Source organism: Cardiocondyla obscurior, linkage group LG13 (assembly GCF_019399895.1).
Source record: "Cardiocondyla obscurior isolate alpha-2009 linkage group LG13, Cobs3.1, whole genome shotgun sequence".
NCBI classification, from domain to species: Eukaryota; Metazoa; Arthropoda; class Insecta; order Hymenoptera; family Formicidae; genus Cardiocondyla; species Cardiocondyla obscurior.
The window spans coordinates 284,414-310,497 of NC_091876.1; the positions used below are offsets into that span (position 1 = coordinate 284,414).

Below are 26,084 nucleotides of genomic sequence, written 5' to 3' on the forward strand. Positions count from 1 at the left end.
TGCCGTCAACCTTTTATACGCGGGTACCTGCACGGTACTTCCCCTATTTTAAAGCCTGGTTTATGCAATAATTATATTAATCCTTTTCCTATCGTACGTGTTTACTTTCGATTAGGTTTAACGGCACGGTATATCTTGGTGGATTAACTCCCTTTGGCCGCCGCACGCTCATCGATGCTCATCAACGGTGTTACATCAGTTTCTCGAAATCGATTACCGTACAACGCGTCTACTGCATTAGAAATTAGGCAATCATCGTAATCGCGTTGTGTGCGCCGTATCAAGATCAAAGACGTCTCTCTCGTTCGCGTTACTACCATCCGTTCCCTTTCAGATCGAGTCCGTCGAATAAAACGTGAACTCGACAAGGCTCGAGCACTCGCACCCGCGCGATATATTTTTAAAAGGAGCGTTTAATGCAGGAATGCGCAAAGGTGTATTTTAAGTTCACTTCAAAGGTTTCAGGAGTATTTATTACAGTTGTATAAACAGAATTTCGGAAAGAGGGTCATTTATGTGCGATAGGTCCGTCGGTCAAAATTCCAATTGAATCTGCCAAAGAAAGCGATTACTGCAAACGCATTTAACCCAAAATGTTTGTCCTAAAACACAAAGAAAGTAGGATTTGTCAGTGAAACAAGACGGCTCGATCGGAGGCACGTTGATCGCTTCGTAATTTGACTGTCGTTAAGCCTGGTAACTTTATTATTTAACGAGAATTTATTATGGCGTAAGAGCCGTTCCAAAATCATTCTCTGCAAGCTAAAGTTATAATTGGGAGGCAGGCGTTTAATTATTTGAAATAATTCGAATTACTTACTTGCGGCATTGACATACACCGTCGTTACACCTTCCTCCTGTTTTTCCTCTGGCAATACAATGAGCTGCACAAGCGCTGTGATTAACATTCAAACCAGAGAGAAGATCACAGGTGACCCTGCGTACGCGATGGTGCTCTTCTGTAAGTGTCACATTCAAAGATTCACCTTAATTCACGATCTTATTCGTTATTCGATGCACATATCCTTACCGTTGTTTGGCGACAAAATTATTTGAAATATATATGATAACATGAGATTAAGCTGTTGTTAATAAGCAATGAGTAAAAATTAATTTGAAGATGCGAATGTATGATTTAAATATATTTTAACTTGTAGTACTTTTAATTTATAAATTTAAGACTTTTTTTTTTTGCTCTTTCAATTGTAGTCGTCGAGATTAAATCGAAATACTCGTATTTTAAAGATTCTTTCTATATTTTATACCTTGAACGGGAAGTGCAAGAGCGACCGCAGCTATAATCAAGAGAACGAATACGTAGAGCTTCATTTTGAAGGCTGAGCCGTTTTTCGAGCGTCGCAAGTTCAGGTCAAAATGAATTAAATTTTGTCGATGTAATTTAAATTTTCTCTTTTATATACTAATGCTTACGTTACAGTGGGGGTATTTAAATTGATTGATACAGCGATTTTCATACGGATGAACGATTCGCTTCAATTCCAGAACAAAAGTATATTAAGAGATAACAGCAAGTACATATTTACGCATTTGTTCTTAAAAATGACACGTATGAATGTTATATATATACAGTTATATATATACAGCTGTTATAATTTTTAAAAATAAGACTCACTCGTGTAGTTATAACAATCGTAAATTTCTTCTAAAATTATTGTAACTAAATACGATTAAATATCCTATATAAATCACATAGTTATCGTTCTTGATCGATAATTTGCATCAATGATTAAAAAAAAAAAAAAAAAAAAACAGAATACTAGTCGTATTTTCCGATAAGAACTTTAGCAAAAAAATACGTATCCTATTACGAGCATAAACTGCAGTAGCTTATTTCGACGTAAAGTGTTCCATTTATATGCAAGGACGCTATCGCGTTTTAAAGCTTTTCGAGAGAAATGGGGAAGTGTGGTACGCAAAACATTTCTGGACATTTAAAAATGAGAAAAGAAAATGACGTTACATATTAATTCCAAGTAACTGTTGCATTTTACGTAAAGGTGTCACAATTACAAATTGCATTTCGTAATTGAGGAATGCCGATAATAATGTAATACAGAAATTCGGTAGCTCTTCCAGAATATATTTTTACAAAAATTTATTTAAACGGATAATTATTTATTTGGACAATAGGAAGACAGTTTTAACAATTAATTTAACCATCTAGCTTGTCCAAAATATTGCAAAAGAATACTTACCGTAACAACAATAATAATAAAAGTATTATATTAATTGAAATAAACCTCAAAGAAAGTTCTAAAATGAAATAATTACAAGGAAAATCCATCGAGGAAAAAAACAGTACAGCGCGTGCTATCTACAGCACATATCCGCAAACCTTTTCTCAATAGCAGCCGATAACAAAGCGATGGTAAATTAAAAAAAAAAAAAAAAGCTTGAAAGCATCTTGATTTTGAAATTAAACTTTTATTCAAAGAAAAATAACCGAAAGATTGCGATGCAATATAATAAAATTAATAATCTCGCTAATTTTTATATTGAAGAATCTATGCGCGGCCTGAAGAAATTAGCCACGCTTTGCGTTCAGTCTAGGCTGGTTTAGGCAGTAATCGACTCGATCATTCCGACTGGTGTTAGATACGTAGTAACGTAACCCGCGTATACACACACGTACGCGTGCGTTGCGACTGGCTGCGACGAAAGGATTAAGTTCACGTGTTCCGCTCACCGGCCACCGGCCGTCGTCCGGGAGTCCCTCGTCTGTGCAATCTCGGGAAAGGTGGTGAGAATCCAGGTAATGGCGTGTCGCACAGTGTGCATCCTTCCGGCGAGCGTTCTTCCGGTCCACGGTAAAAGCGGCCAGCGGCTGATCGGCGCGCACGGCAAAAGCTGAGGGGAAAACACGATATAGCGGCCATTATATCGCGCAAGGGCGACCGGCGAAGATGTTCGTCTGCGGTAGAATCGTCGGCCAGCTGCCCGCCAGGCTCATACGCGTCAATCATCTCTATCGCCCTGTAAAATATGTTGGTGCGTATCGACTGCCCGAAAGATTCTCTTGTCTTTTTTCCCTCTTGAATTTCATGCCCGCTGCGCACGAACGCTGGGTTCTCGGGGCAGCGATCTTGTTTCCCGCCTGTTTTTGTGGCGATTTTAATGAGGAAGTTGCCATTGTTTTCGGTTTGTTTCATCTGGGATAATAGCTGCCTGTACTACGGTTGCGTAAACTCGCGAGCGATAATTGTATGGCTAGAATAAGAGGCTGTGTTTACAATCTTCCCATCCATGTGGCGTGGTCACTCTGAAATAGGCGGCGAGTGACATAACCTCGATGTGTCGCTTCTCTATAACTTGCAGACGCTTTAATAACTTGAATAAAACGTAAAGATATTTTTTTTCTTTTTTTTTTTTCAAAGGAAATTATAATACATGCTTTTTGACAAATTTGATTTACATTTTTTATTTTAAAATAACAATGATGTAACATGTACATTTTATCTCTACATACTTGTTTAATCTGGAGATAACTTACTGAAAACATTTGCAGGAGTTGTAAATATTAGTAATTTACGCCATAGTAGCGATGCAAGCAACAAGAAGGTGCAGAAGCCAAGTGCTACTATTAGGCCAGAGGAATGCATACCTGATTCTAAATATTCCAAATCACAAAAAGCAGTCCCTGCCTGTGAAGCTGGAGAATTCTGTCCAGCTTCACAGGAGGGATGCAGGCCGAGCAGTGAACAAAAACAATCAAGTGATAAAGGCTCAGGTCCTGGCAAAGATGGAAAATATCAATTTCGTTACTGGCATCTACTGGCTGCCTTAATTGTGACAGGAGTTACATATAAGGTAATAAAATTGCATTGTTAAAATATTTTACTTGGCTAAGGCAGGGATTAAATATTTCTTAAATTATTATTATTATTTAATTATTTTTACAGGTGTCTTCATCATTTTTATCAAAAGATGACAAGACAAATCAACAGAAAAGCAAATGTGAGTTTGATAAAGAAAACTACTTACAATAATTAAAATGTTAAAGAAATATATTATTTTTATTTTATGTTTTTAGTAACGAAAGAAGGGAGAAGGAGGTCTAGAAACAAAGTAAAAGTTCCAGCAGAATCAAAGCTAATACCTCAAGAGGTACCATATCTGTTGATAGGTGGAGGAACTGCTGCATTTTCAGCATTTAGATCTATTAAGTCTAGAGATCCCAAAGCTAAGGTATAAAATATATTAATACATTTCTATTTTTTTTTTATTTGTGCTCATAAAAATTTTTTTTCAGGTTTTAGTTGTAGCACAAGAGGAAGAGTTTCCATATATGAGACCACCATTGTCTAAAGAACTTTGGTATAATACAGATAAAGAAACAACTGCACAATTACGTTTTAACCAGTGGAATGGAACTCAGAGAAGGTAAATTTTGCTAGATTTAATTTTACAATTTTTTAGTAATGTTTATTAGTACAGTAATTTTTTTTTCTTGCATACAGAATGTTTATGTTTATTTTATAGTATATTCTACGAACCGCGGGAGTTTTACTCGAACGTTACTCAACTCACTGAATCTGATAAAGGCGGAGTTGCTGTAGCCATGGGCTGGAAAGTAACAAAAATTGATGTTGTAAATAAAACTGTAACTCTCGAAGACGGTCACGAAATAAAATACAACAAATGTCTTATTGCAACTGGTAAGTTTTATTAAAAGATGTTATCGACTCAAATTTAAATATAAATCTGAATTTATTTATATGTAATTGAATTTTAGGTGCATCACCTAAAAATTTGCCGATATTTGAATCTGCCGAGGATGGTGTAAAAGATAAGATTACAATGTTTAGAACAAAAGACGATTTTCTTGACTTAGAAAAAAATGTTTCTAATCCTAAATGTAAAAATATTGTAATTGTTGGTGGTGGATTTCTCGGTTCTGAACTTGCCTGTGCACTCGCTAAAAGTTGTAAGTATTTTTTTTAAGTATTTAAAAAATTAATTTTTATTTATAACAAAATGTTTTATTGCAGATAAATCTAAAAATATTTTCCAAATTTATAAAGAAAAGTCTATAATGGCGCAAGTGTTACCAGAATACCTAAGTGAATGGACTTCGAAAAAAGCGGAAGCTGAAGGTGTTCATACTATATCTAGCACGGAAGTTCAAGATTATAAATATAAAAATGGTCGATTATCTCTTATTCTCACTGGTGGTCAAACTGTATGTTATAAAGATAATTTTATATAACTAATATTTAATTTAAAATATATTTATTGATATTATAATTTTTATTATATTTTTGTTTTAAGATTGACGCTGATCAAGTGATAGTAGCAGTAGGTGTTCAACCAAATACAGATTTAGCAGCAACTTCTAATTTAGAAACAGAACCTAAAATAGGAGGATTCCTTGTTAATGCTGAATTGGAAGCGAGAAGCAATCTTTGGGTTGCCGGTGACGCCGCATGTTTCTATGATGTTAAACTTGGTAGAAGAAGAGTAGAACATCATGATCATGCGGTTACCTCTGGGAGATTAGCGGGTGAAAATATGACTGGTGCAGGTAAATTAATAAGTGTAAATATTTTTTTAAAAATTCCAATTTGCATCGAAATACAAACGAATTTTTCTTTACAGGTAAACCTTATTTGCATCAATCGATGTTTTGGTCAGATTTGGGACCTGATGTAGGGTATGAAGCGATAGGTATTGTAGACTCGTCTTTGCCGACTGTTGGAGTTTTTGCAAAAGCTACGGAAGTAAATAAAGTGGCAATTAATAATCTTAGCGACGTAAGTAATCTTTGTGATAAAATTTGATGTGTTTGATTGTGAAACTATTCTTTTTATGTTTTCTAGGAACAAAAGATAAATTCTGAAGACTCGCGATCTAATGAAAAGTCAGAGTCATCAATTTCACAAATTGTAAAAAGTGTTGATAACTTAGAACAAAAAAAGGAAGAAATATCTGGAAATAATATAAAGTTAGAGCAACCTACAAAGTACGAAGATTTTGGAAAGGGCATTGTGTTTTATTTGCGAGATGATGTCGTAGTGGGAATAGTTTTGTGGAACATCTTTAATCGAATGTCAATTGCCAGACGGGTAAAGTTATTATTTTATTTCTATATTTGTGTTAAAATTTACTTTAAATTGTTTTGATAAAAGTAAAAGTATTATATATAATTTACATGTCACTTAATTAAAATAATTTAAATAATTAATAATGTATATATTATTTCAGGTTCTTACGGGAAATACAAAATATGACGATTTAAACGAAGTAGCAAAACTATTTACAATTCACGAAGATTGATCATTTGGTTCACAAATAATAGAGTGAATGACAATATTAAGAGATAATTATATTGCATATGTAAAAAGTTGTCTAACTTCTATGTTTGAGGTATCATTGAAAAATCTGCAAGCGTATATCGTGAATTTCGCAGTTAAATGCGAATTATATATACCAGTCAATGTTGTATACATGAAAAGTTCTAAATATAATCTGTACACAAAATGTTCTTGTGTAGTACGTGCACAGTGTACATACATATATTCGTTACAGCTAATGCTAATTAAAAATGTTAAAAATCTAAAAGATATTTTTTAAGAATGAACGTAATGAATATTTCTTGACGCTGTTAATAATATTTTTTTTTTTCTTGCTTTTTAAATTTTCAAAATGTAGCTGAGGTATGTATATTTATATTTCGTCTTCTGAATTTAAGTTTTTAGTCATCGCCGGTAAAACCCGATTTCTATATCGTTGACCTAAATTATCCATGTACGTAATATAACTATGACAGCGATATTCGTCCAATACCTGTAGAAAAATACTTAGAAAATTAATGACTTTAAATATAAATAATTCAGTATACTTCGTATATATACCATATTTTCTGGCCACATTTTTCTGTTTGTTAAATCCTGTAGCAACTCTTCCTGGCAAAATTGCAAAAGTGATACGGAATAATACACCATATAATCACACGGGTACAAAATGCAAATTGCGAAAAAATGAATTATTTCACTCCATGGAAGGATACCCCAGAAGCATTGCAATACCATTCTATTGAATATCATCCACCAATCGACACCGAAGACATCCTTTTTATAAAAATCGGGACACGTTACATGTTTAAGTAAGTACATTATTTAAATGATAAAATTTAATCACCTTTAATCCATATTTGATGTTTGGAAGCTCGATATTAACCATGGTCTCCAAAACTTGCATAAAAGTGAACTGGGAACTAGTACTCTCATTATTTTTTTCATCAATAACTTTGCCCAATTTTGGCCAGAGAAGTAGTGTCGATGGAAATTGAATTAATTGCATAATAAAAGTCTTGCATCTGAAATTATTGTTAAATATTTGATAATAGGGTCGATGATGAGAAGAAAATATTGAGACGGGTTAATAATAAAACATTTTTTTTAAACACATTAACCTGGTGAGAACTAAGTTTTCAATCTGAGACCTGTCGATGATGATATCTGACTAGCTTGAGTTAATTGTTTGATAACTTTAAAATATTTGTTTACGATTATTTCTACCAACGCGGATCAATTTTAATCTCGGTTTAACTTGTCTTTTATTTCTTTTTAATTCGAAGAATCAGAACGAGATAAAATAAAAGTTAAACTAAGATTAAAGTTAATCCGCGTTGGTACAAACAGTCCTTAATTGTTTTATTTCTTTGCGATTAAAGTATCGCGAAGAAATGTCGATTAAACAAAACTTACTAAATGCCGCTATATGTGACCATACCGGAAATTGAGGCTATCAAAGAATTAATTCGCGGTCAGCTGAGGCTTAAAGTTATATTTATGTTAATGATTTGCTTTCACAGATAATATATAAATTCTAATTAATTTATAAGCTGCATACTTATTTAAATCTCCATCACAGATAATGAATACCGTGGCCAAGAACCAATCGAAACCTTCAAACCTGCTTGGTTTATTATATTGTATAAGTATGTAGGCGGAATGAATGAATTGCATTAAGTTCTTTTTGTTGTTGTCATCATTCTTTAAAACCTCTCGTTGCTCGGCGTAGTTTAAAACAATATTAATTGCGTGCAAGTCTTCCGGAAGCCAATAATCAGTGTCGTATGTTATGTTCTCTTGCCATTCAAATTGTTCCACCCACTCCGCAGTTGGAATAGCTTTGTGCATTTGACTTAACAAATTTATCATCATCGAGTTCTATGATAAAAATTATTTTTGTAATTTTTAATTCATTCATAATTCAATTGCATATTAAACTTATGAAAAATTACTTTAATCGGGCATCGCGAAACTTTATGAGCTGCTCTAACTTGCAAAACCCAACTAATGTCTAGTAATCCGGGTCTCTCTTCTTGCAACATATCATTTAATTCCGAATCAGATTCGATTTCTCGAAGGTCCATCATATCAGCGTACATTCTTGGAGGTGGAAGTTCCGAAAAAAATTCATATTCCTCAAATGGCATCACATTTTGCTTTCTTTTATATGTCAGGTAATATAATTTTAATAAAATATTGTGTCTTAAGAAACTGGAGTCGTCAATTATATATTCTTTTCTCGACTCTGATTTATCACTACCATCATCGTCATTATAATTTTCTATCTCTTTATATTCATCACTTTCATCGGTTTCTTCCTTGTGAGCTTCAATGACAATCGTACTGTCTCTCTGCATATTTAACAGTGTTTCCTAAAAATCGTATTTAGTATTAAATATTTAACTACTTTTGCATCATATAATTTACTATACCTATAATTTACTACCTGAAAGTTCAACGAGTTTAATAAGTAAGCGCAAGCATCTAAGTTCCAAATTACTGTATTTAACGATAAAAGAGCTAAATGATGATAAATGGATTCCTTATGTATTGCAGCTTGCAATAATTCAAATAAATTTGAGGGATAATCTTTCTCCTCGTCGTTATCCAGTTCGCTATCAGTTACCATAAACGCAGCAAAGCCTATAAATAATTATACATCCTGTATCTATTAGTCGTACGTATAAAAAATATTAATATAATTGTACAAATTGTTTACAATTAAAATTAAGAGAAAATAATGCAAGTATATGTAGAAATTCGTCGATGTTATCTCTGTCCCAAGGATCATAAAATAGTTCAGGATCTTCCGCATCTATGCAAATATGTGACAACAAGGTCGATAAGACATGAGGCCCGAGATTAGCGAGCACATTGTAGCCTAGGTCGAAATACCCAGCCGACGAAATGAAGCTGACTATGTCGGTGGAACTCCAGATTACTCTTAGAGGAGCAATCGATCCGCGAATCAGTTCCTCAAAAACTAGTTTCTCATTAACGAGCGCTTGCAATCCGAGTGGTACCGATACCATTTTTAATAGAACTTTTTTGACAATGCTATAATAAAATTTCAGATATTATAATGGTGACATAATCTTAAATTTAAAAAAAATAATAAAATGTATTTTTTATTTAAAATACCTATCGAGTTGCTGAATTTTATTTTCGTTCTCGATGTTGCATTTATTAAATCTTTTATAAAAGTTTGCAATAGCTGGGTAAAATTGCGTTTCAATTTTCTCCTGTGCAGCCTCGTAAACGTCATAAATATCGAGTAGCTTTTCTACCAGATTAAACGTATCCAAAATACATTTTAAATCTACTATAGAAAACGGCTGTTTCAATAAATTCGTCGCGTACTGTATTACAATCGTTACCGGACACTTCGACGATGCATTTTCAGAATTCGTCGAATGTTCTTTACAATTTGTAGTCAAGAATGCTGGACCGTCTGCTGTGTCCACCATATGAGAAATAATATTTAATATATGTGGCCAAATCTTTATATTATTTTCAGAAAGCGATGTCAGACGGCACAACGCGGCATGGCAAAAGTCAACGTTGTATAATACATGTGAAACATTCAGCATATTTTGAAGAGCATCGCAAGAAATATTGTACACCCCACTGGGTGCGTCCACTGCTAATTTATTTAAGGAGTTTAATAATTCTCTCAAAAAATCAGGTACGTCAAATAAGGTTTTTAACGAACTCTCTGTAAGTAATTTTCTGCCTGCCTCGTAACTGCAAACTTGCGAAAGAAGGGTCAAAGAATGCAGATAAGTTGTAGTTTCTATCGTATTTCCGGAAATACATAGCTCATTGCTCTCATCCATGATAGAGATAGACAGGGAACAGGGTGTATCTGTCAAGCCATTTTTAACACATTCGACGATATTCTGCAAGAATGTCGGAGATTTTGCTAAGACAGCAATAAAAGTCCTTCTAGTAGAGAGGCTGTGAAACCACCTTTTGCTCCATTTAGCTTGCGGTTCCACTACCGAGATGATATTTAGCATATTCAAGGTTTTAGGTTGCAACGAAGTGCCAAAGCTGTGTGTACTGAGAAACACTATAAATTGTTCTATAACTTCTTCTAGAGTCTTATCGCTATGTCTACTGTTTTTCAACATTTCTTCTTGATAGCGGATTGTTAAGTGCATTAGGCAAAACAATTTTTCATGCAGGAAAAACTTGAAATTAATTCCAGAGATTAAAGTCGGCAGAGTCTCGCGCATTTTCTGCGAATGATATTGCGCATTAAACGCACTCAATAGATTGCTGTAGATATAATGTATTTGTGAGCAATTCAGTAATTTTGCATGTACTTGCATGCTAATCTCGAATATGGCCCTGTTATCGTCCGTAAGACCATCCAGTAGTGTCTTTTGGAGAACATCCCACTGAGAATTGTTATTTATATTAGACAATTCAATTTTCAATAAAATTTCATAGCCAGCTAATCTCACGTGGACTGGCTTGTCGCGACTGATTTTGTCGATTATACAGTTGTACTCTTCCTCGTTTCCTTGTTGAGGAGCCCAATCATCTGTCGTAAGATCGCTCGTGAACGAGAGTAACGATTGCGATCGTGATGCCGCAGATGAGGGTTTTACTACCACGTATTGCTCGTCGATTACTTTTTTAATGGAGTTTACTAAAGCATTCATATCTTTCGAATGCGTGAGCTTGTAAGAGATATCACTGGGCACCTGCTCTTTGTCTAAAGCGTTTTGTATAGTTCTTCCGAACTCTTTTTTTATGCATTTTCTCAACCATTTTTGAAGATCTGGCGGTATATTTCCTTTATCCATATTTATTTAATTACCTAAAATTTATACTACTGTTATACAAGCTATTAAACGAGTGCAACAAAACGCACGTGTCTAAAATCCATAGTTTTGACGTTTGTCGTTATGGCAACTGAAAACATACACACATTACACATATATGCACACATACAGCTATAAAAAGATGGATTTAATTTTTCGCGAATAATTAAGGCACATAATATAATAAAATCTTTTATAACAAAATTATACAAGATTATTACATATTTTACAGATCGAATAATATATAATTGTACTGTATCGATAAATAAATTTGAGTATTACATGTATAGTTACTCATATAGGTAATTTAATTAGCGTGCAGGTACTATGATATTCGGAGACTTAGAGCGTAATGCGTTAATTCCACCTTGTAGAGAACAAACTCCAACAACATTGCATTTTACGAGAAAATCTGCAAACTGTTAAAAAATATTATTAGAGTAAATTTCTTTTCATGATTTTCTCTGTATATGCTATGCAGTTAAATTACCAATGCATTGTTTTGATTGTGCGGACCAATAATTACAACGGCACTGCTTTTATTATCTATCAACGGTTTTGCGTGTGGTCCGAGCGTGTCGATATGAGTTTGAGATAACTGCACGCTTGTAAACGGAATGTTAATACTGCCGAAAATAGCACCTCTTTCGAATCTAAAGATACATTATTATTTAGGAAACAAATTCTTTTCCAGATTTTTTTTTTCTTACAGTTACAATTTTTTCTTCTGCATTTAATTTAATGATAATACTTACTGTATATTGCTGCGTATATCAACCACTATAACTTTATTCGATGATGTGTTATAGAGATTTAGAAAATCATCTACGCTTATTCTTGGCATTTTTTCGGTTCCTGCCTCGGGTTCAATCCAGTTTACATCCTGCGTATTAGAATGTTATAATATGCACGTCTTGTAGTATTAAAATATTAAATATCAAACATAATATCATACTTTTGCGGTGTTATACTGATGTTTTCTACGCGTGATACTTGCGGGGGTGTTTTGATACATTGTCATGGAATCTTTAACGCATAGCTCTATGTCGATCTCAGGTAGATCAGAGAATAGTAAAATACATTCATTGAAACCTGACATCAATAAGGAATCTCGTAATTGCTTTAATATCGCTAATCCAACTAAAAGAGGAAATGACGAGTCGCCCAACAATAGTTTATCCCACAAATGCAATATCTTATGCAAGGGAAATACATCTAAAATATTTAGTAATTATTGATATGAATATGGTGATTAATATGGCGTACTAAAATTAACAGTAAAAAAAAAACTTACGTGAAAACATTGTTAGGAACCATGGTATAGCGAAGAGTTCCGGTACAAAGTTTATAGATTTTAAATGATTCGCCAATTGAGGATCGTGGAACGCAATAATTTGGAAAAACTTGCCTAAGTATTCCTGTATCACTGCTGAGTTATCTTTTAGGAAAAACTTATGGAGATACTTCGGTATAAAAGTCGAAAGACACGCAAAAGCTCGAGCTAAAATAAATCGTTGATAAATTAAAGAATATAAGTACGCATCGTATAATTCATACCTTCGTTATTAAAATTTAGATAAAGAAATGGCGCCGTCAATGAATCGAGCCCTTGCCAATAAACGTAATGTGGATTATTTCTAACCCATGCTTTTAATAATCTTTGTAATCGTTCATGCCCAGCACCAGAAGACAGTAATTCGCTGTATTGATGGCACCTCGGTATATCCACTTCTATCTAATAAATTAATAGCAAAATGTATTTATGTCGAACGTTATACTACGTATAATTATACCTGTCGATCAGTGTGTGTCGGCGTTTCCTTGTCAATTCTATCATACCGCTTCTGTATGTCGCCGGTAATACCAAGTAAAGCTGCCCATACAGCACCTCTAACCGGAGGCGGTATATCTTTGTGCGCCTCTTCAATAATTGCTTCCTGAGTGAGTGGATAAGCTTGCAAAAGTCTATCAAATAAAACAAGCCTGTAGAACTGATATTCCGTATCGCGTTCTCTTATGATTAATGGCAACTGAGACGCAGCATTTGTCAGATCTTCCTGTGCCTGGACTTGCATTCTGTAATAAAATTTTTATAATTACTTAATAATATCGGGATAAATTTATAATACGATAAACTAACGATAAATGAACTAACTGATTTGTCAACCAAGGATAGTTTGCTATATATGGAATATGTGCTAAACGCTGGCGAAGAGTTTCCATAGGAACTTTTACGACCCTTACATCGAGTAGACTAGCGGTATCTCTCTGACCAAACAATTGACCCAACAATATGACTAAACTGAAGCAAATAATTTTTAATGCTTAACATAATTTCGTTGAACAATCTGCATCAACTATTATACATATATATATACGTTTGAAAATTACTTTGGAATAGATAAAATAGGTGGTCGTGATCTAATGAGACTCTGCTTCTTTAAATCTACATTAATATCTCCACCAGCCAATTGCCACAGATAATATAATTCGTCCATTTTTCTAACAATAACATTCTTATAAAGATTTTCTTCCTTCTCTTGCACATTTTTCATTAAATGTTCGGTGAATATCGGCAGTTCCAATAATTCTTCCGGAGTTTTACGTTTAGTAGGATGAATTTGAAGACATGAATCCACAAATTCCTTTAGTTCTTTCGGTAACTTCTACATAAAAATATAATATTTAAAAATATCCCATTATAATATAAACTAATAAATAATACAAATAATTCGTAATGCAATAGATAAATTTATACTTCATAAGCGTGAAAACAATTATTTTCCCTGGCAAGACGTTCGAATATGCTGGTATCGCATAATATTAAACTCAGAACTTTTCTCAAGCATTGAGATAATTTTACTCCAGGCCAGATAGGCTGTCTTAAGAGTTGTTCTGCTATAATCATCCCTAAAGACCAGGAATCTATCTTAATACCACTCGGACTAGGAGTCAGAAATACTTCTGGTGCTGTATATTTTGGACAACTAAAAAATAGAAATTTGATGTAAGATTTTATATGATAAATAGGTGAATCCATAAATTTATAATGAAAGAAAATATTAAAAAATACCCAATTGGAAAAGATACATTCTTTCCTCCATCTGTCATATAATACAATCCATAATTGTACAACTGAACATTGCCATTTTTTTTGATCAATATATTATCTGGACTCAAGTGTCTATGTACCAGATCTAGTTCGTTCATATGCTGTAGAGCTAAAAGAGTCTGAAAGGCTATCTTAATTATTTCCTCTGTGCTTAAGCCTTGCTTAGTGTTTAGTGGATTTCCACTGTATTCCGCAACTACCACAATCCTCTCTGCAAATGTATGCCCAAAAAATCACACAATTAATTATGTTACCTCACGAAATGCGCGAATTTTGTCGTAGTTATTTGGGCTTACCATGCTTGCTTCTGATTATATCGAGATAGGGGGAGAGATAGGGATGGTAGATGGTCTTCAAAAATTGCGCTTTCCCATAGATGGTTATGGAGTTTGGCGTGAGCGGTAAACCATTGCTACCGCATACCTCCACCGGGTGACTTTGAGCAAAGAAAGTCATGCCACCCAAACATCGCTCCTCGTTCTCCAGCAGCGCTGGACACATGGCGTTCGTATGTGTAAAATTTCATAAACGTCTTCCGCAATTATACGAGCCGATTTCACCGTTTCGACTTTGATCTCCCACTATTCATAATTATTGTAGCTTGCATTCTTCACGACATATCCGCCCACCTATCGTTTACAGCTGTCATTCAACAGTCAACAGTATGCACACGCTATAAACATAAGTGCACAGATGCAGAGTGCAGTCAGTACACTCATATCTCGTAATTGGGTACTAAAACCAATGTCGGTAATGTCAAGAATTATGTACAATTTAGTTCCGACGTCTGTGAATAGATGGTGATCTTGCACGACGTCGGGAAAACAATGAATAAAATTAGAATTGTTAATTCAAGAATATCAAAAGGGAAAATTCACTTGATCTAATGGTTAACAATAAAATAAAAAAATAAAAAAAGATGTAAATTTTGTCCATTAGCTTTAAATGATGATGATGATTTTTTTTCGTAGTTTGTAATTGAGTCTCTTGAACCGATAACACGTCGTCGACTATAGATTACTCAATTATAATGTAATCATTATATAGAAATTATTATAATTAATTAATGTCCTTAATTATAATGACGCGCACGAATTGGGACACGCGAAGCGTGCGCATGATTTGTTCTAATCATGTAAAGTTTTTATTCGTGTAAATGATACACGGTGGTCTCATTGCGCGTTAACGCGAGACGCTACGGCATCTCTTGATTATGAGTTTGTGTTAAATACAAAATCTCAATTATCTTTTTAATACATTTATAAAAGTGTCCCTTGGTAAAGAAATTTTTCCTATCATTTTCATTTTTTTTTTCCCTTCTGTTTGCTGTGCTAGCAATTTTTTTCTTCTAGTAACATCACCGCCATACTGAAAAAGAAATAACAAAATTAGTGAAGCAATTTTTAAATTAAAACTTTTATTGTAAAATATAAAAAATTAAATTTACTTACTAATTTTGCCGTTACATCTTTTTTGTAAGGCTTTAAAGTTTCTCTAGCAATTACTTTATTTCCCACTGCCGCTTGAATCGCTATTTCAAAAAGTTGTCGAGGGATAGTATCAAGAAGCTTAACGCATAATTTTCTGCCCATCGTAGATACTTGTGATCTATGTATAATCGTAGATAATTCTTCTACCACTTTTCCATTTAATAGAATATTTAACTAAAATTTATGTGAATTTATTATATATGTATATAAAAGAAACAAATCCTTCAAAAAAATATAAAATTTTAAACTGACAGAATAAAAAAAATTACCTTTACTATATCGGATATTTGATAATCATAATCTTCATAATCGAAACTAGCATAACCAGAACTGATGCTCTTTAAAGAATCGTGAAAATCAAGAATCACTTCGTTCAATGGCATCACATATTGCAACATGAATCTGTCATTGCCAATAATCTTGTTCAATTTTTCTTTTCCTCGTTTTTCATAGCAAAGAGACATAATCTTTCTCATGTATGTATCTATAAATTAAAAAAAAAATTGATTAATCTATAAATATTAAATAATAATAAAGAAAATGAGAAAAATTCTTAAAATCTATAATAAAAATTAATTTAATTTCTTTTAAAATATTTTTTAAATTGATTACAATTATATTGTAGAATTAAATTTTAAATACCTGGCGTAATAATAGTTGCTATAATCATAGGCTCATAAAATTCACTTACAATCTGAGGGTCTGGAAAATTTATCGGATTATTAAAGGTTATTGTGTCGCCTTGATATTTTGTTATATTTTTACTCCCAAAAATCTTTGCTTTATATGTTACTGTAGGTGCTGTAACTACTGGTTGTGCTTCATATTCTTGTTCAAGACGTTGGATAAAAACTTCCATATGCAATAAGCCTAGAAAACCAATTCGAAATCCTCTTCCAAGTGCATTACTGCAGGATTTACAGATATTATCCTTGTTAATATGTTTAAACATTATTATTAAAAAAAATTAAAATTAATTAAAATTAAATTAATTTTTAAATTAATAAATAAAAAATTAAAAAATTTAATTAAATTAAAATTAATAGTTTTACCTTGACTCAAAAATAGCACTTACAGCGCTATCGTTTAAAGTAAGTTTGTCGATAGCTGTTTGCAGAGAAGCAAATTGTGTTTGATCTATTGGATATACACCTGCAAACACCATTGGTTTTGGTGGTTTAAATCCTTGTAGAGAATCCACAGGTTGATGTCGTAGATGCAAAGTATCGCCAATATGAGCTTCCTTAGACTTCATATTACATGAAATAGCACCTACTTGTCCAGCAAATCTAAAATATAGAATAACTTAGATTAAAAGTTTTTGATATATATCTACTATAGTACCAATTTACAGACTTGATTTGATTTTAGTATAATAAAATTTTAGTTATACTCACTCACATTGTTTTTACATTTTCTGCATAAGGTCTGAGAAGAAAAATATTTCTTACTTCATATGATTTTTTCATATAAACAGAAGTAATTTGTTTGCCAACTGACAATGCTCCATCTTTCACATAAATTAAAGAAATTGCCCCTTTGTATTTATCATACCAGCTATCAAATATCAGTGCTCTAAAGGGCTTATCTCTAGCAATTGTAGGTGGTGGAATTTTTTCAACTATAGCATTTAAAACTTTATTGATACCAATACCTAGTTTAGCAGATATCTTAATAACATCTATATCTATTTCAAGCAACTTTTTCAATTGTTCCTTAACCTTCTCAGGATTAGCATTCTTCAAGTCAATCTTATTAATTACAGGTATTATTACAAGATTCTTTTCTCGTGCTAGGTAGTAATTGGCCACAGTTTGTGCTTGAACACCATCATTAGCATCAACCAGTAGTATAACTCCTTGACAAGGAGCCAGTGACCGTTGAACCTCTGCTGAAAAGTCCACATGACCTGGTGTATCAATAAGATTTAAGAGATACTCTTTGCCTTGATATGAATAGAATAGTGAAGCTGTCTGTGCTTTTACAGTGATTCCACGTTCTTTTTCCACTTGTAGATTATCTAGAACTTGATGGCCAGAGTTTGCTTTTATAGCCCCTGTTAATTCTAGCAGTCTGTCTGCTAATGTACTTTTACCATGATCAACATGTGCAACTATACTAAAATTGCGAATAGTTTCAGCCGGCACATTATATTCTATATCGGTTGTTGCTTGCTTAGCAAAATGTCTGTTTAATAAAAACGTCCATTTCCTGGAATAAAATTAATTTAAAATTAATTAAGCGTTTTATAAGTTTTCTCATTTTAAAGTTTTTACTGAATAAACCTTTGTGGTTTGAGGAGTTTTGCATTACGAATAATTTCAAAGTATAAAGAGTTCAAGATAGCATTACGCATTTTTAACGCGTATTGTACAAAATTAAACTGAGCCGATTTTTGTCACATTATTTTTCGATCATCGTTATGATCATTATTCCGCTACATGTGTTTGCACACCCTAAAAGCCTTCACACATGAACCACACACAAACTTACTGAACACATAATACATAAACCGTAAGGATATCCTCCAATCAAAGTCGACAATAACCTCAAAATTTTTCTGTTCTTCTCAATTGCAGAACTTTTCACACTTTAAACGATACATTCGAAATGTAATGAGTATAAATAAACATAGTATAATGATTGAATGACGATTGAAACAACAATACACCTGGCAAAATTGTAAGTATATTTTAGCATTTTCTTTTTTACGTCTTTTTAAATTACCTTACAATTGTTTCTGTTACGATTTTATTATAATACAATGCCAATATATTTTAGGTCCACATTCAACGCCGATAGTTGTAACTGAACATTGTAAAACAATTTTCTTTAAAATCGTAAGAGAAAGTTTTCCGCGACAGTGCATATATTAAAAGCTCTCCGCAATTAACGTATCTGTTTGGCAAAGATGAGTTTACGCGATCTGGAAGTTTGCGGATTTATATGGAGGAAAAAAACCATGACTTTGTCGAATGTATGGAAACGATCTTGGTGCTCAATAAGAAAGCTTAACGAGGGACGTGGTTTAGAAATACAGTTTTATCAGAAACGCAGCAATGCTTTAAAACAAAATGAGAAAGATAGTTCTGTAATAATACCACCGAATGCCATTGTACATCGTATTTGCTCCAGTACAAAGCAATTTGCTTTTAGTATATTGTCTAAAGTGGACAGAAAGCCATTATTATCTTTGTCTGCCAACTCTGAGACTGTAACACAACGTTGGATAGCCGATATTAGACAATTGTTAAACCCTAGAAAGTATTATACAGAGAAATCATATTATGTATCTATGGTTGATAATGCACATTCAAAAACAGCAGGTTTAACTGGTTGGTATAATGGTAATTTCTACTTAAAGATACTTTACTGATTTTACTGTTTTTTTTTTCAGGTTTATATGGAGATTTATTCACCAATGAAATGGGAATTTTTATTAAGAATATTCATACAGGCGAGATACTTGAAACCTTTGACTGGAAGGAGTTTACTCAGTTTCATTTAATGACAGTGGGCCGACCAGAAGATGTAAAGCGCATCTGTGTAATGCACACTAGCCAAGAGTTTCGCTCAGGTGTTGGAGAACTTTATATATTTTGTCTTAACACTGCTAAGTTACTGCAAGTCTTGGTAACACAGGGTCGAGGTCCAAGACTTCGCCAAAGATCTTTACATTCTTATGACGATCTTGAAATAGTGACACATGATGAAGTCAACAGTCATCCTTTACAGCAAAAAAATAATGGACCACTCTGTACTTTTAATACAAATGCTAATTGGTATGTATAATATAGTATGAGATAAAGATGTGATAGTATTTAATTAAATTTGAAATATATGTGCAGTTCAAGGACATCCATTGGCATTAAAACTGTAGAGAATATATACCAATCGGAAGCAAATCTGGTGTATAGTAATTTATCTCATTCCAACAATCATACAAAGTCCAATACCTCTATAGCCTCTGGAATTTATGAAGAAATTAAGGACGATGTTTGTTCCTCCCAAATGTCATTTACAAGTAAAGTTTCGTGCAATTTGCAAATGGAACCTCCAGCATTACCCCCACGTCAGAAATGGAAAACGGAATATGTAAACGAAGACAGGTAATGTAATATAATTTTATTTAACTTCAAGCTTTTTTAGAAAATATCGTTAAATGAGGTGAAAGCAATTAAGATAGACAATAATTACATTTTTCTTTAACAGAATGGAGCAATATTCTCAGCCAGTAAATTCCAATTCTTATGAAGAGTTAAAACTACCAAATATTGTACGTACACAAAAAACTACTATCATTTCAGATAATTCTAGTTATGTTCCAATGTCGCCACAATTGAAAGATTTTAATATGTTTGAGACTAATACCTTGGAAAATTTAAAAGAAAATGATTACGTGTTAATGCATTAACGTTATATAACATAAAAAATGACTGAAATTGAATATAAAAATCTAGTAAATACCGAAAACTAGATAAAAAATATGAAAAAACCGTCCAAAAGTTAATATCTTATTTGTGTTTGGTATTAATATATGTACATTTATAGTTTAAAGTAGTTTGTTAAAATTTTATAAGACCTCGATAACGCAAAAACTAGAATTAATCTTGATTAATTTTAATTATTTTTAAATATATGCCATTTTTTGGACATAACACGAATGCTCTAGGATCACTTATATACGGTATTGGAGTTTTTTCGCAAGGTTCGATTTTGTAGTTTCGTAATATTTTTATGAGTCCAATTTTACTCTGATAAACAGCGAAACGAGCACCTAAAAATAAAATTATAACGATTACATCAAGATTTTTTATTAAAAATATTCTTTTAGAAAAGTCATAAAAATAATTTTAGAATTTATTTTACTATACCGATGCAATTTCTTGGTCCATCGCCGAAAGGAAGATAAGACATTGGATGTCTTTTTTGCGTAGCTTCTACATTAAATCTTTCTGGATCGAATACATCTGGTTTTGGATAAATATTCGAATCATGATGAATCGCGTAAACGGGAATCAATATTTTTTGGCCCTTTGGTATAGTGATTTTGATACTGTTGAAAGTATAATTCGATATCGATTGTCTCATAAGAGTTGTCGCTGGCGGATATTTTCGTAAAGTTTCTATATTAAATATAATGCTAAATTATAAAAATGCATATATGTTTATTAAAGAATTAAATTAAAAATTAACAGTGAATTTACGTCATAATATTGCTAAAAACAAAAAAAAATTAATTAGATTATTTCTTATGTAATTTCTTTTTCATAGATGTACCTTTGAACACTTTATTCAAGTAATTCATTAGCTTGATATTGTCGTGTGTTAAATTTTCTCCATATTTTGTATAGATTTCATCAATTTCTTTACGTAATTTGTTTTGTATTTTTTGATTTAATGCTAATTCGTAAAGTGTGTGACTAATAGTTGTTGAAGAGGATTCAAAGCCCGCGATAAAAAACACAAACGCTTGAGAAGCTATTAAATCGTCGGTTAATTCTAAAATAATATTTTCTCTTTTTAGTTATCAGCTAGGTTTTTTTTTCCTAAAAATGTTTTCCATAAGAAAAAGTAATACATGTAAATGATTTATGCATACCAATATCGTTTAGTTTATCTGGGTGTTTCTTTAGGTCACGTAATGTATCAACAAAATCATTCCTATTGATATTATTTATTTCTCTATAATTCATAGTCTCCATGATAATGTGGATGAAAAATTTTGTATAATCTGGACGTGGCAGAATGTTACCGAGTATGTGTTTGTAAAACCACGGAAAAGCTTCTCTGATTTTTATTCGTAACATCTCTGCTTTAGTAGGATTGAATATTCTTCTTCCCATTTTGCGAAACTTACTATCTTTATTTGACAATGCGTTCATTTCGATACCGAAAACACAGCTACCGATAACGTCAGTCGTATATTTTGCCGTTAATTCACGGCATTCTACTGGCTCGTTTTCGCTTACTATTTTTTCCATATATTGAACAAGGTGATCAGCACATTCCGATATCAAGGAGAACATCTCCTTTAATTTACTAGATGTAAAAATAGGTGATAGCTTTATTCTTAAGGGTCGCCATCTTTTCGGTTCTAAAGAGAAAAGGTGTTGCGACAGTGGCTCAGCCTGCGATAATGATGTAATCAAATGGTACACTTATAATTAAATTTTACTAGCTTCTAGAAACTTGCTTGAAGCCTTCAGAAGCGAATTTTATAATTTGTAAAATATAATTGTAGCTGTAAACTTTTACAAAAGACACGTGTGTGTCTATCATACTTATTGAATTTATATATAAGTTTTACATAAATATTCTCACCTTTTCAAAAGTGGATATTCCTCTGTCGGCGAATACGGAGAAATTTTTAATAAGGACATCCTTAATTAAATCAAGATCTTGTACAACAAGAACGGGAGTCTTAAAAATGAATATTCCAACCAACGGTTCATTTTTATAGATGTTATATAGATCTGTCAAATAATCACCCGCGGATGTCTTCAAAAATATAACGTCTTTAAAATTACCGAATAACAAAGTAGGTCGTGGACCACGAACACCACGTAACTTCCAAAAGTCATAAGACGAGAGGAAATAATATAAAATGATAATTAACGCGGCAAATCCGTAAAGAATTCCGAGGAGTTCCATTGTTTGGTAACAGTCGAACGATTATGTTGAAAGATTGTAACTAAAAAGAAGGAAAACGAAATTAATTTTTTGTTACATATACTAATCTCGATTAAAAAAAAAAGAAAAAAAACAAGATTTATACAATTTTTTTTTTATTGAAACAATTCCGATTTTTATCTTCTTTGCTTGGTAATGAGAACGCGTAACGAAACAACTTCTTTCACCATACATGTGAGAATGATGAACAAATGTTGCTTCTTTTTTTTTCGAATATTTTCGATTTTACTTTAAAACAAGCAACCAACATTACGTATTTGAACGACGCTAAAGTTTTAAATACAAATTATTATGTATCAGCTCGTAGCAAGTTTTCAGTGTGTTTTTAAAAGATATTTTCAATATAAAGATTGTTTTCGTAACTTAAAATCGTAACTACTACGATATAAAAATAAAAATAAATTGATTAGATAAAACGAGTGTATATTAATGAGAATATGAATGTGCAAATTCTGGCGTTAAGCGATTATTTTTATTATAATTGTTTAACTTTGTCTGATTGTAAAATAAAATAATGTTTAATTCAAATAAATGCGTTAAACGTTAAGCGTTGAATAGCTTATATCGATATACATAAAGGCAATAGGTCATTACAAATTTAAAAATCTAGATAATGATTGTTAATGTTTTACATGTACATTTTCTATTCTATTCCTGCATCGATGTATTTTAAATCTTGTGTAAGAAAAAACAAAAAGCAGAATATCTGAGAAAGGAAGTAACTTATGCGTATAAAGTGAAAAAAAAACAAGTACACAGTAGATATTATTCTTATTACTTATTATTATTTATTTTAATAGAGAAAAAAAACATTCCAAAACATTATGGATTAATTTCGGTATATTAGAGTGTATAAATTACAAAGATAAAATTATTATTTGATTAATGTTACGATGAGAACTTTTAATACGATATCAATAAAATAGGTATTATATTCAAAGCAATCGGAGCAGCGACTTTTAGTGTTATATTTCTTGACAAAAAAAAAAAAGAATAAAACACCATTTTTCAATTAAGTTTAAAAGAAAAAGAAATCAAAAATTTCAAACCAAGAAAGGTTAATCTCGATTAATTTTTGTTACTTTCAAATATATTCCACCCTTTGGCGACGATATAATATTTGTCTCATCGATCACATAAGGTATTTGTGTTTTCTCGCAGGGCTCAACTTTAAAATTTCGTATTATTTTTAACAGACCAACTCTAACTTGATAAATGGCGAAGCGCAAACCTGGAATAAAAATTGGTTATCGTATAAATCAGATAAAGATTAAAAATGTTTTTTAATTAAACATAAAAAAAGTTAACAGTGAAATTAAAATTTATTTTCATTATACCAATGCAAATTCTTGGTCCATCGCCGAAAGGAAGGTAAGACATTGGATGTCTTTTTTGCACAGCTTCTACGTCAAATCTTTCTGGATCGAATACATCTGGTTTCGGATAAATATTCGAATCATTATGAATCGCGAAAAAAGGAATCCATACTTTTTGGCCCTTTGGTATAGTGACTTTGGTATTGTTGAAAGTATAACTTGATGTCGTTCTTCTCGGTATGTAACGTCCAGGTGGATATTTTCGTAAACCTTCTACATTAAGAGTTTAAATTATTTTTTAATTTAAATGCATACTTACTAGAAAAATCTTAATTATCTTAATTAGCAATAAAATTATTATTATTATTATATCATTGCCAAAATTTATGTTTTTCAAGATGTTTCATTCTTTTGTTTAATTTTTTTCTCTTTTTTTAGGACATACCTTTTACTATTTTATCCAAATAAACCATTTCCAAGACATTTTTATACGCGAAATCATTACCATGTTTTAAATACTCTTGATCAATTTCGTCGCGTAACCTGTCTTGCATTTTTTGATTTAAAGCTAACTCGTAAAGAACGTTGGTCATCGCTGTCGACGAGGTTTCATAACCAGCAGCAAAAAATATAAATGCTTGAGCAGCTAACAAACTATCGGTTAAATCTGGAATATAAATTATATATTTTAATGTTTTACTTTAAATGTAATAAATGATGATAGGTATAGATAAATTTAATATGTGATACATAATTCATTGATCCATTTTTCGTAATACAAAAGTAATATTTAGTCTTGTCGCAAAGTAATAACGATGATAGTAATTACCGAAATCTCCAAGTTTATCCGAATTCTTTAATTCCATCAGCGTATTGACGAAGTCGTGTCTAACGATATTATGCTTTTCTCTATAAGCCATAGTGTCCACTATAACACGCGTGAAGAAGCTGGTGATCTCTGAATCTGGTACGATATGGCCGAGGAAATCAAATAACTTGGGCCAATATTCTTTGATTGTATTTCGTATGCGATGCGTCAATGGTGGTCTAAACACATCTCTTCCTATTCTACGGAATTCGCTGTCCTCGTTCGCCAAAGCGTCCATCTCGATGCCGAAGGCGCAGTTTCCAATTACGTCGGTTGCGTATTTTGCAGTCACTTCGTGACACTCTATAGTATTAGTTTCTTTCACTAATTTTTCCAAATAATCCACAAGATGATCAGAACACTCTGATATCAATACGAACATTTCTTTTAGTTTACGGGATGTGAAAACAGGCGTCAGCTTTGTTCTTAATGGTCTCCATGTATCCAGGTCCAGATTGAAAAGATTTTGCGACAGCGGATCAGCCTGCGATAACATAATTTTTATGTTGTTTTTAAAATGTAATAGAGCAAACTTTTCGATTTTTATTAATTACTATCAGATTTTTGCAAAGAGAGTGTGAATCAGTTAAAAATGTTTGTACTTTCTCATGAATGTTGTATCCTCTTTCACCGAATACCAAAAAATCTTTGATTAGAATATCTTTAATCAAATCAAGATCCTTTATAATGAGAATAGGTGTTGTCACATCGAATATGCCAATAAATGGTTCATCTCGGTAGTCATTGTATACTTTCTCCAGGTATCTGGATAAGGACATTTTTCCAAGTATAACGTCTTTAACGTTACCAAATCCTGGTATCGGTTGTGGACCACGAACACCACGAGACTTCCAAAAGTCAAAATTCCATGTAAAGTAATAATAAAGGATGAAAATAATTGCGGCTATGCCGCATAGAATTTCAAATGGTTCCATTGTGCCACTATTGTAAATCGATTAACGACATGAATAATCTTTACTGAAAAAAAGAAGAAAAAAAAAGTTTTATGAAATAAATTTATGCCTTAAAACGTTTTAAATTTGTTAAGATTAAAAAGCACAATCTTTAATAACATATGACGATATTATATTAAATGTTATACATATATGCATAGACATTTTAAGCAATAAAAATATAATGTTATTAATATTTATTATTTTTACAGAATTATAAGTAATTTTTAAACTGTTACTTACAACACTTTTATTTTATGAGTGATGAAACTGTTCAAAATCAGCTATACCGCTGCTTTTTATATCTTATGTTAATGTTCGTGTAGTAAAAATAGATAACACTCGGTGCTATCTTTTGTTTAACATGTTGTTTAACATTTAACATGATGTTGAATAGATAATCTTTAATGTAAGTGCATTAAGAAGTTAAACTATATTTTTTAAAGAATTAATGCACAAGTAGTTATAAGTAAAACAATTATATTTATACAATTACATAATGTAAA

General features: G+C 32.2%; 7 protein-coding genes across 7 annotated transcripts; 2 read left to right on the forward strand and 5 right to left on the reverse strand.

Moving 5' to 3' along the window:
- Positions 1–455: 455 nt before the first annotated feature.
- Positions 456–1,418, reverse strand: LOC139107514 (defensin-1). Its single transcript, XM_070665175.1, has 3 exons — positions 1,266–1,418; positions 821–959; positions 456–602 (listed from the first exon to the last, which is right to left on the reverse strand). Exons 1-3 carry the CDS (start codon positions 1,327–1,329, stop codon positions 584–586), a joined length of 222 nt encoding a protein of 73 aa, XP_070521276.1. The 5' UTR covers positions 1,330–1,418; the 3' UTR covers positions 456–583.
- A 1,170-nt stretch (positions 1,419–2,588) lies between these two features.
- On the forward strand, positions 2,589–6,858 carry Aif (Apoptosis inducing factor). The gene is made up of 12 exons (XM_070665106.1): positions 2,589–3,009; positions 3,527–3,828; positions 3,921–3,975; positions 4,052–4,206; positions 4,271–4,401; positions 4,501–4,676; positions 4,754–4,945; positions 5,010–5,200; positions 5,290–5,542; positions 5,617–5,771; positions 5,838–6,083; positions 6,223–6,858. Exons 1-12 carry the CDS (start codon positions 2,925–2,927, stop codon positions 6,292–6,294), a joined length of 2,013 nt encoding a protein of 670 aa, XP_070521207.1. The 5' UTR covers positions 2,589–2,924; the 3' UTR covers positions 6,295–6,858.
- Positions 6,677–11,225, reverse strand: LOC139107475 (protein broad-minded). The gene is made up of 8 exons (XM_070665104.1): positions 9,456–11,225; positions 9,034–9,371; positions 8,761–8,957; positions 8,267–8,686; positions 7,873–8,192; positions 7,159–7,336; positions 6,873–7,088; positions 6,677–6,804 (listed from the first exon to the last, which is right to left on the reverse strand). Exons 1-8 carry the CDS (start codon positions 11,126–11,128, stop codon positions 6,685–6,687), a joined length of 3,462 nt encoding a protein of 1,153 aa, XP_070521205.1. The 5' UTR covers positions 11,129–11,225; the 3' UTR covers positions 6,677–6,684.
- LOC139107486 (uncharacterized) lies at positions 7,034–23,440 on the forward strand. The gene is made up of 7 exons (XM_070665127.1): positions 7,034–7,123; positions 9,832–9,999; positions 18,328–18,430; positions 18,530–19,083; positions 19,146–19,530; positions 19,597–19,857; positions 19,961–23,440. Exons 4-7 carry the CDS (start codon positions 18,660–18,662, stop codon positions 20,160–20,162), a joined length of 1,272 nt encoding a protein of 423 aa, XP_070521228.1. The 5' UTR covers positions 7,034–7,123; positions 9,832–9,999; positions 18,328–18,430; positions 18,530–18,659; the 3' UTR covers positions 20,163–23,440.
- Positions 11,326–14,989, reverse strand: LOC139107476 (TBC domain-containing protein kinase-like protein). Its single transcript, XM_070665105.1, has 12 exons — positions 14,555–14,989; positions 14,220–14,469; positions 13,905–14,133; positions 13,538–13,812; positions 13,302–13,448; positions 12,940–13,222; positions 12,704–12,881; positions 12,441–12,647; positions 12,102–12,361; positions 11,902–12,029; positions 11,637–11,799; positions 11,326–11,565 (listed from the first exon to the last, which is right to left on the reverse strand). The coding sequence occupies exons 1-12, from the start codon at positions 14,757–14,759 to the stop codon at positions 11,458–11,460; spliced, it is 2,433 nt and encodes an 810-aa protein (XP_070521206.1). The 5' UTR covers positions 14,760–14,989; the 3' UTR covers positions 11,326–11,457.
- Waw (Translation factor waclaw) lies at positions 15,380–18,334 on the reverse strand. The gene is made up of 7 exons (XM_070665107.1): positions 18,034–18,334; positions 17,150–17,959; positions 16,801–17,037; positions 16,391–16,656; positions 16,018–16,232; positions 15,710–15,922; positions 15,380–15,626 (listed from the first exon to the last, which is right to left on the reverse strand). Exons 1-7 carry the CDS (start codon positions 18,102–18,104, stop codon positions 15,501–15,503), a joined length of 1,938 nt encoding a protein of 645 aa, XP_070521208.1. The 5' UTR covers positions 18,105–18,334; the 3' UTR covers positions 15,380–15,500.
- On the reverse strand, positions 19,859–25,891 carry LOC139107730 (uncharacterized). The gene is made up of 11 exons (XM_070665543.1): positions 25,822–25,891; positions 25,228–25,603; positions 24,587–25,109; positions 24,203–24,424; positions 23,779–24,030; positions 23,502–23,672; positions 22,073–22,422; positions 21,351–21,879; positions 21,029–21,250; positions 20,623–20,874; positions 19,859–20,525 (listed from the first exon to the last, which is right to left on the reverse strand). Exons 2-11 carry the CDS (start codon positions 25,558–25,560, stop codon positions 20,353–20,355), a joined length of 3,027 nt encoding a protein of 1,008 aa, XP_070521644.1. The 5' UTR covers positions 25,561–25,603; positions 25,822–25,891; the 3' UTR covers positions 19,859–20,352.
- Positions 25,892–26,084: the final 193 nt, after the last annotated feature.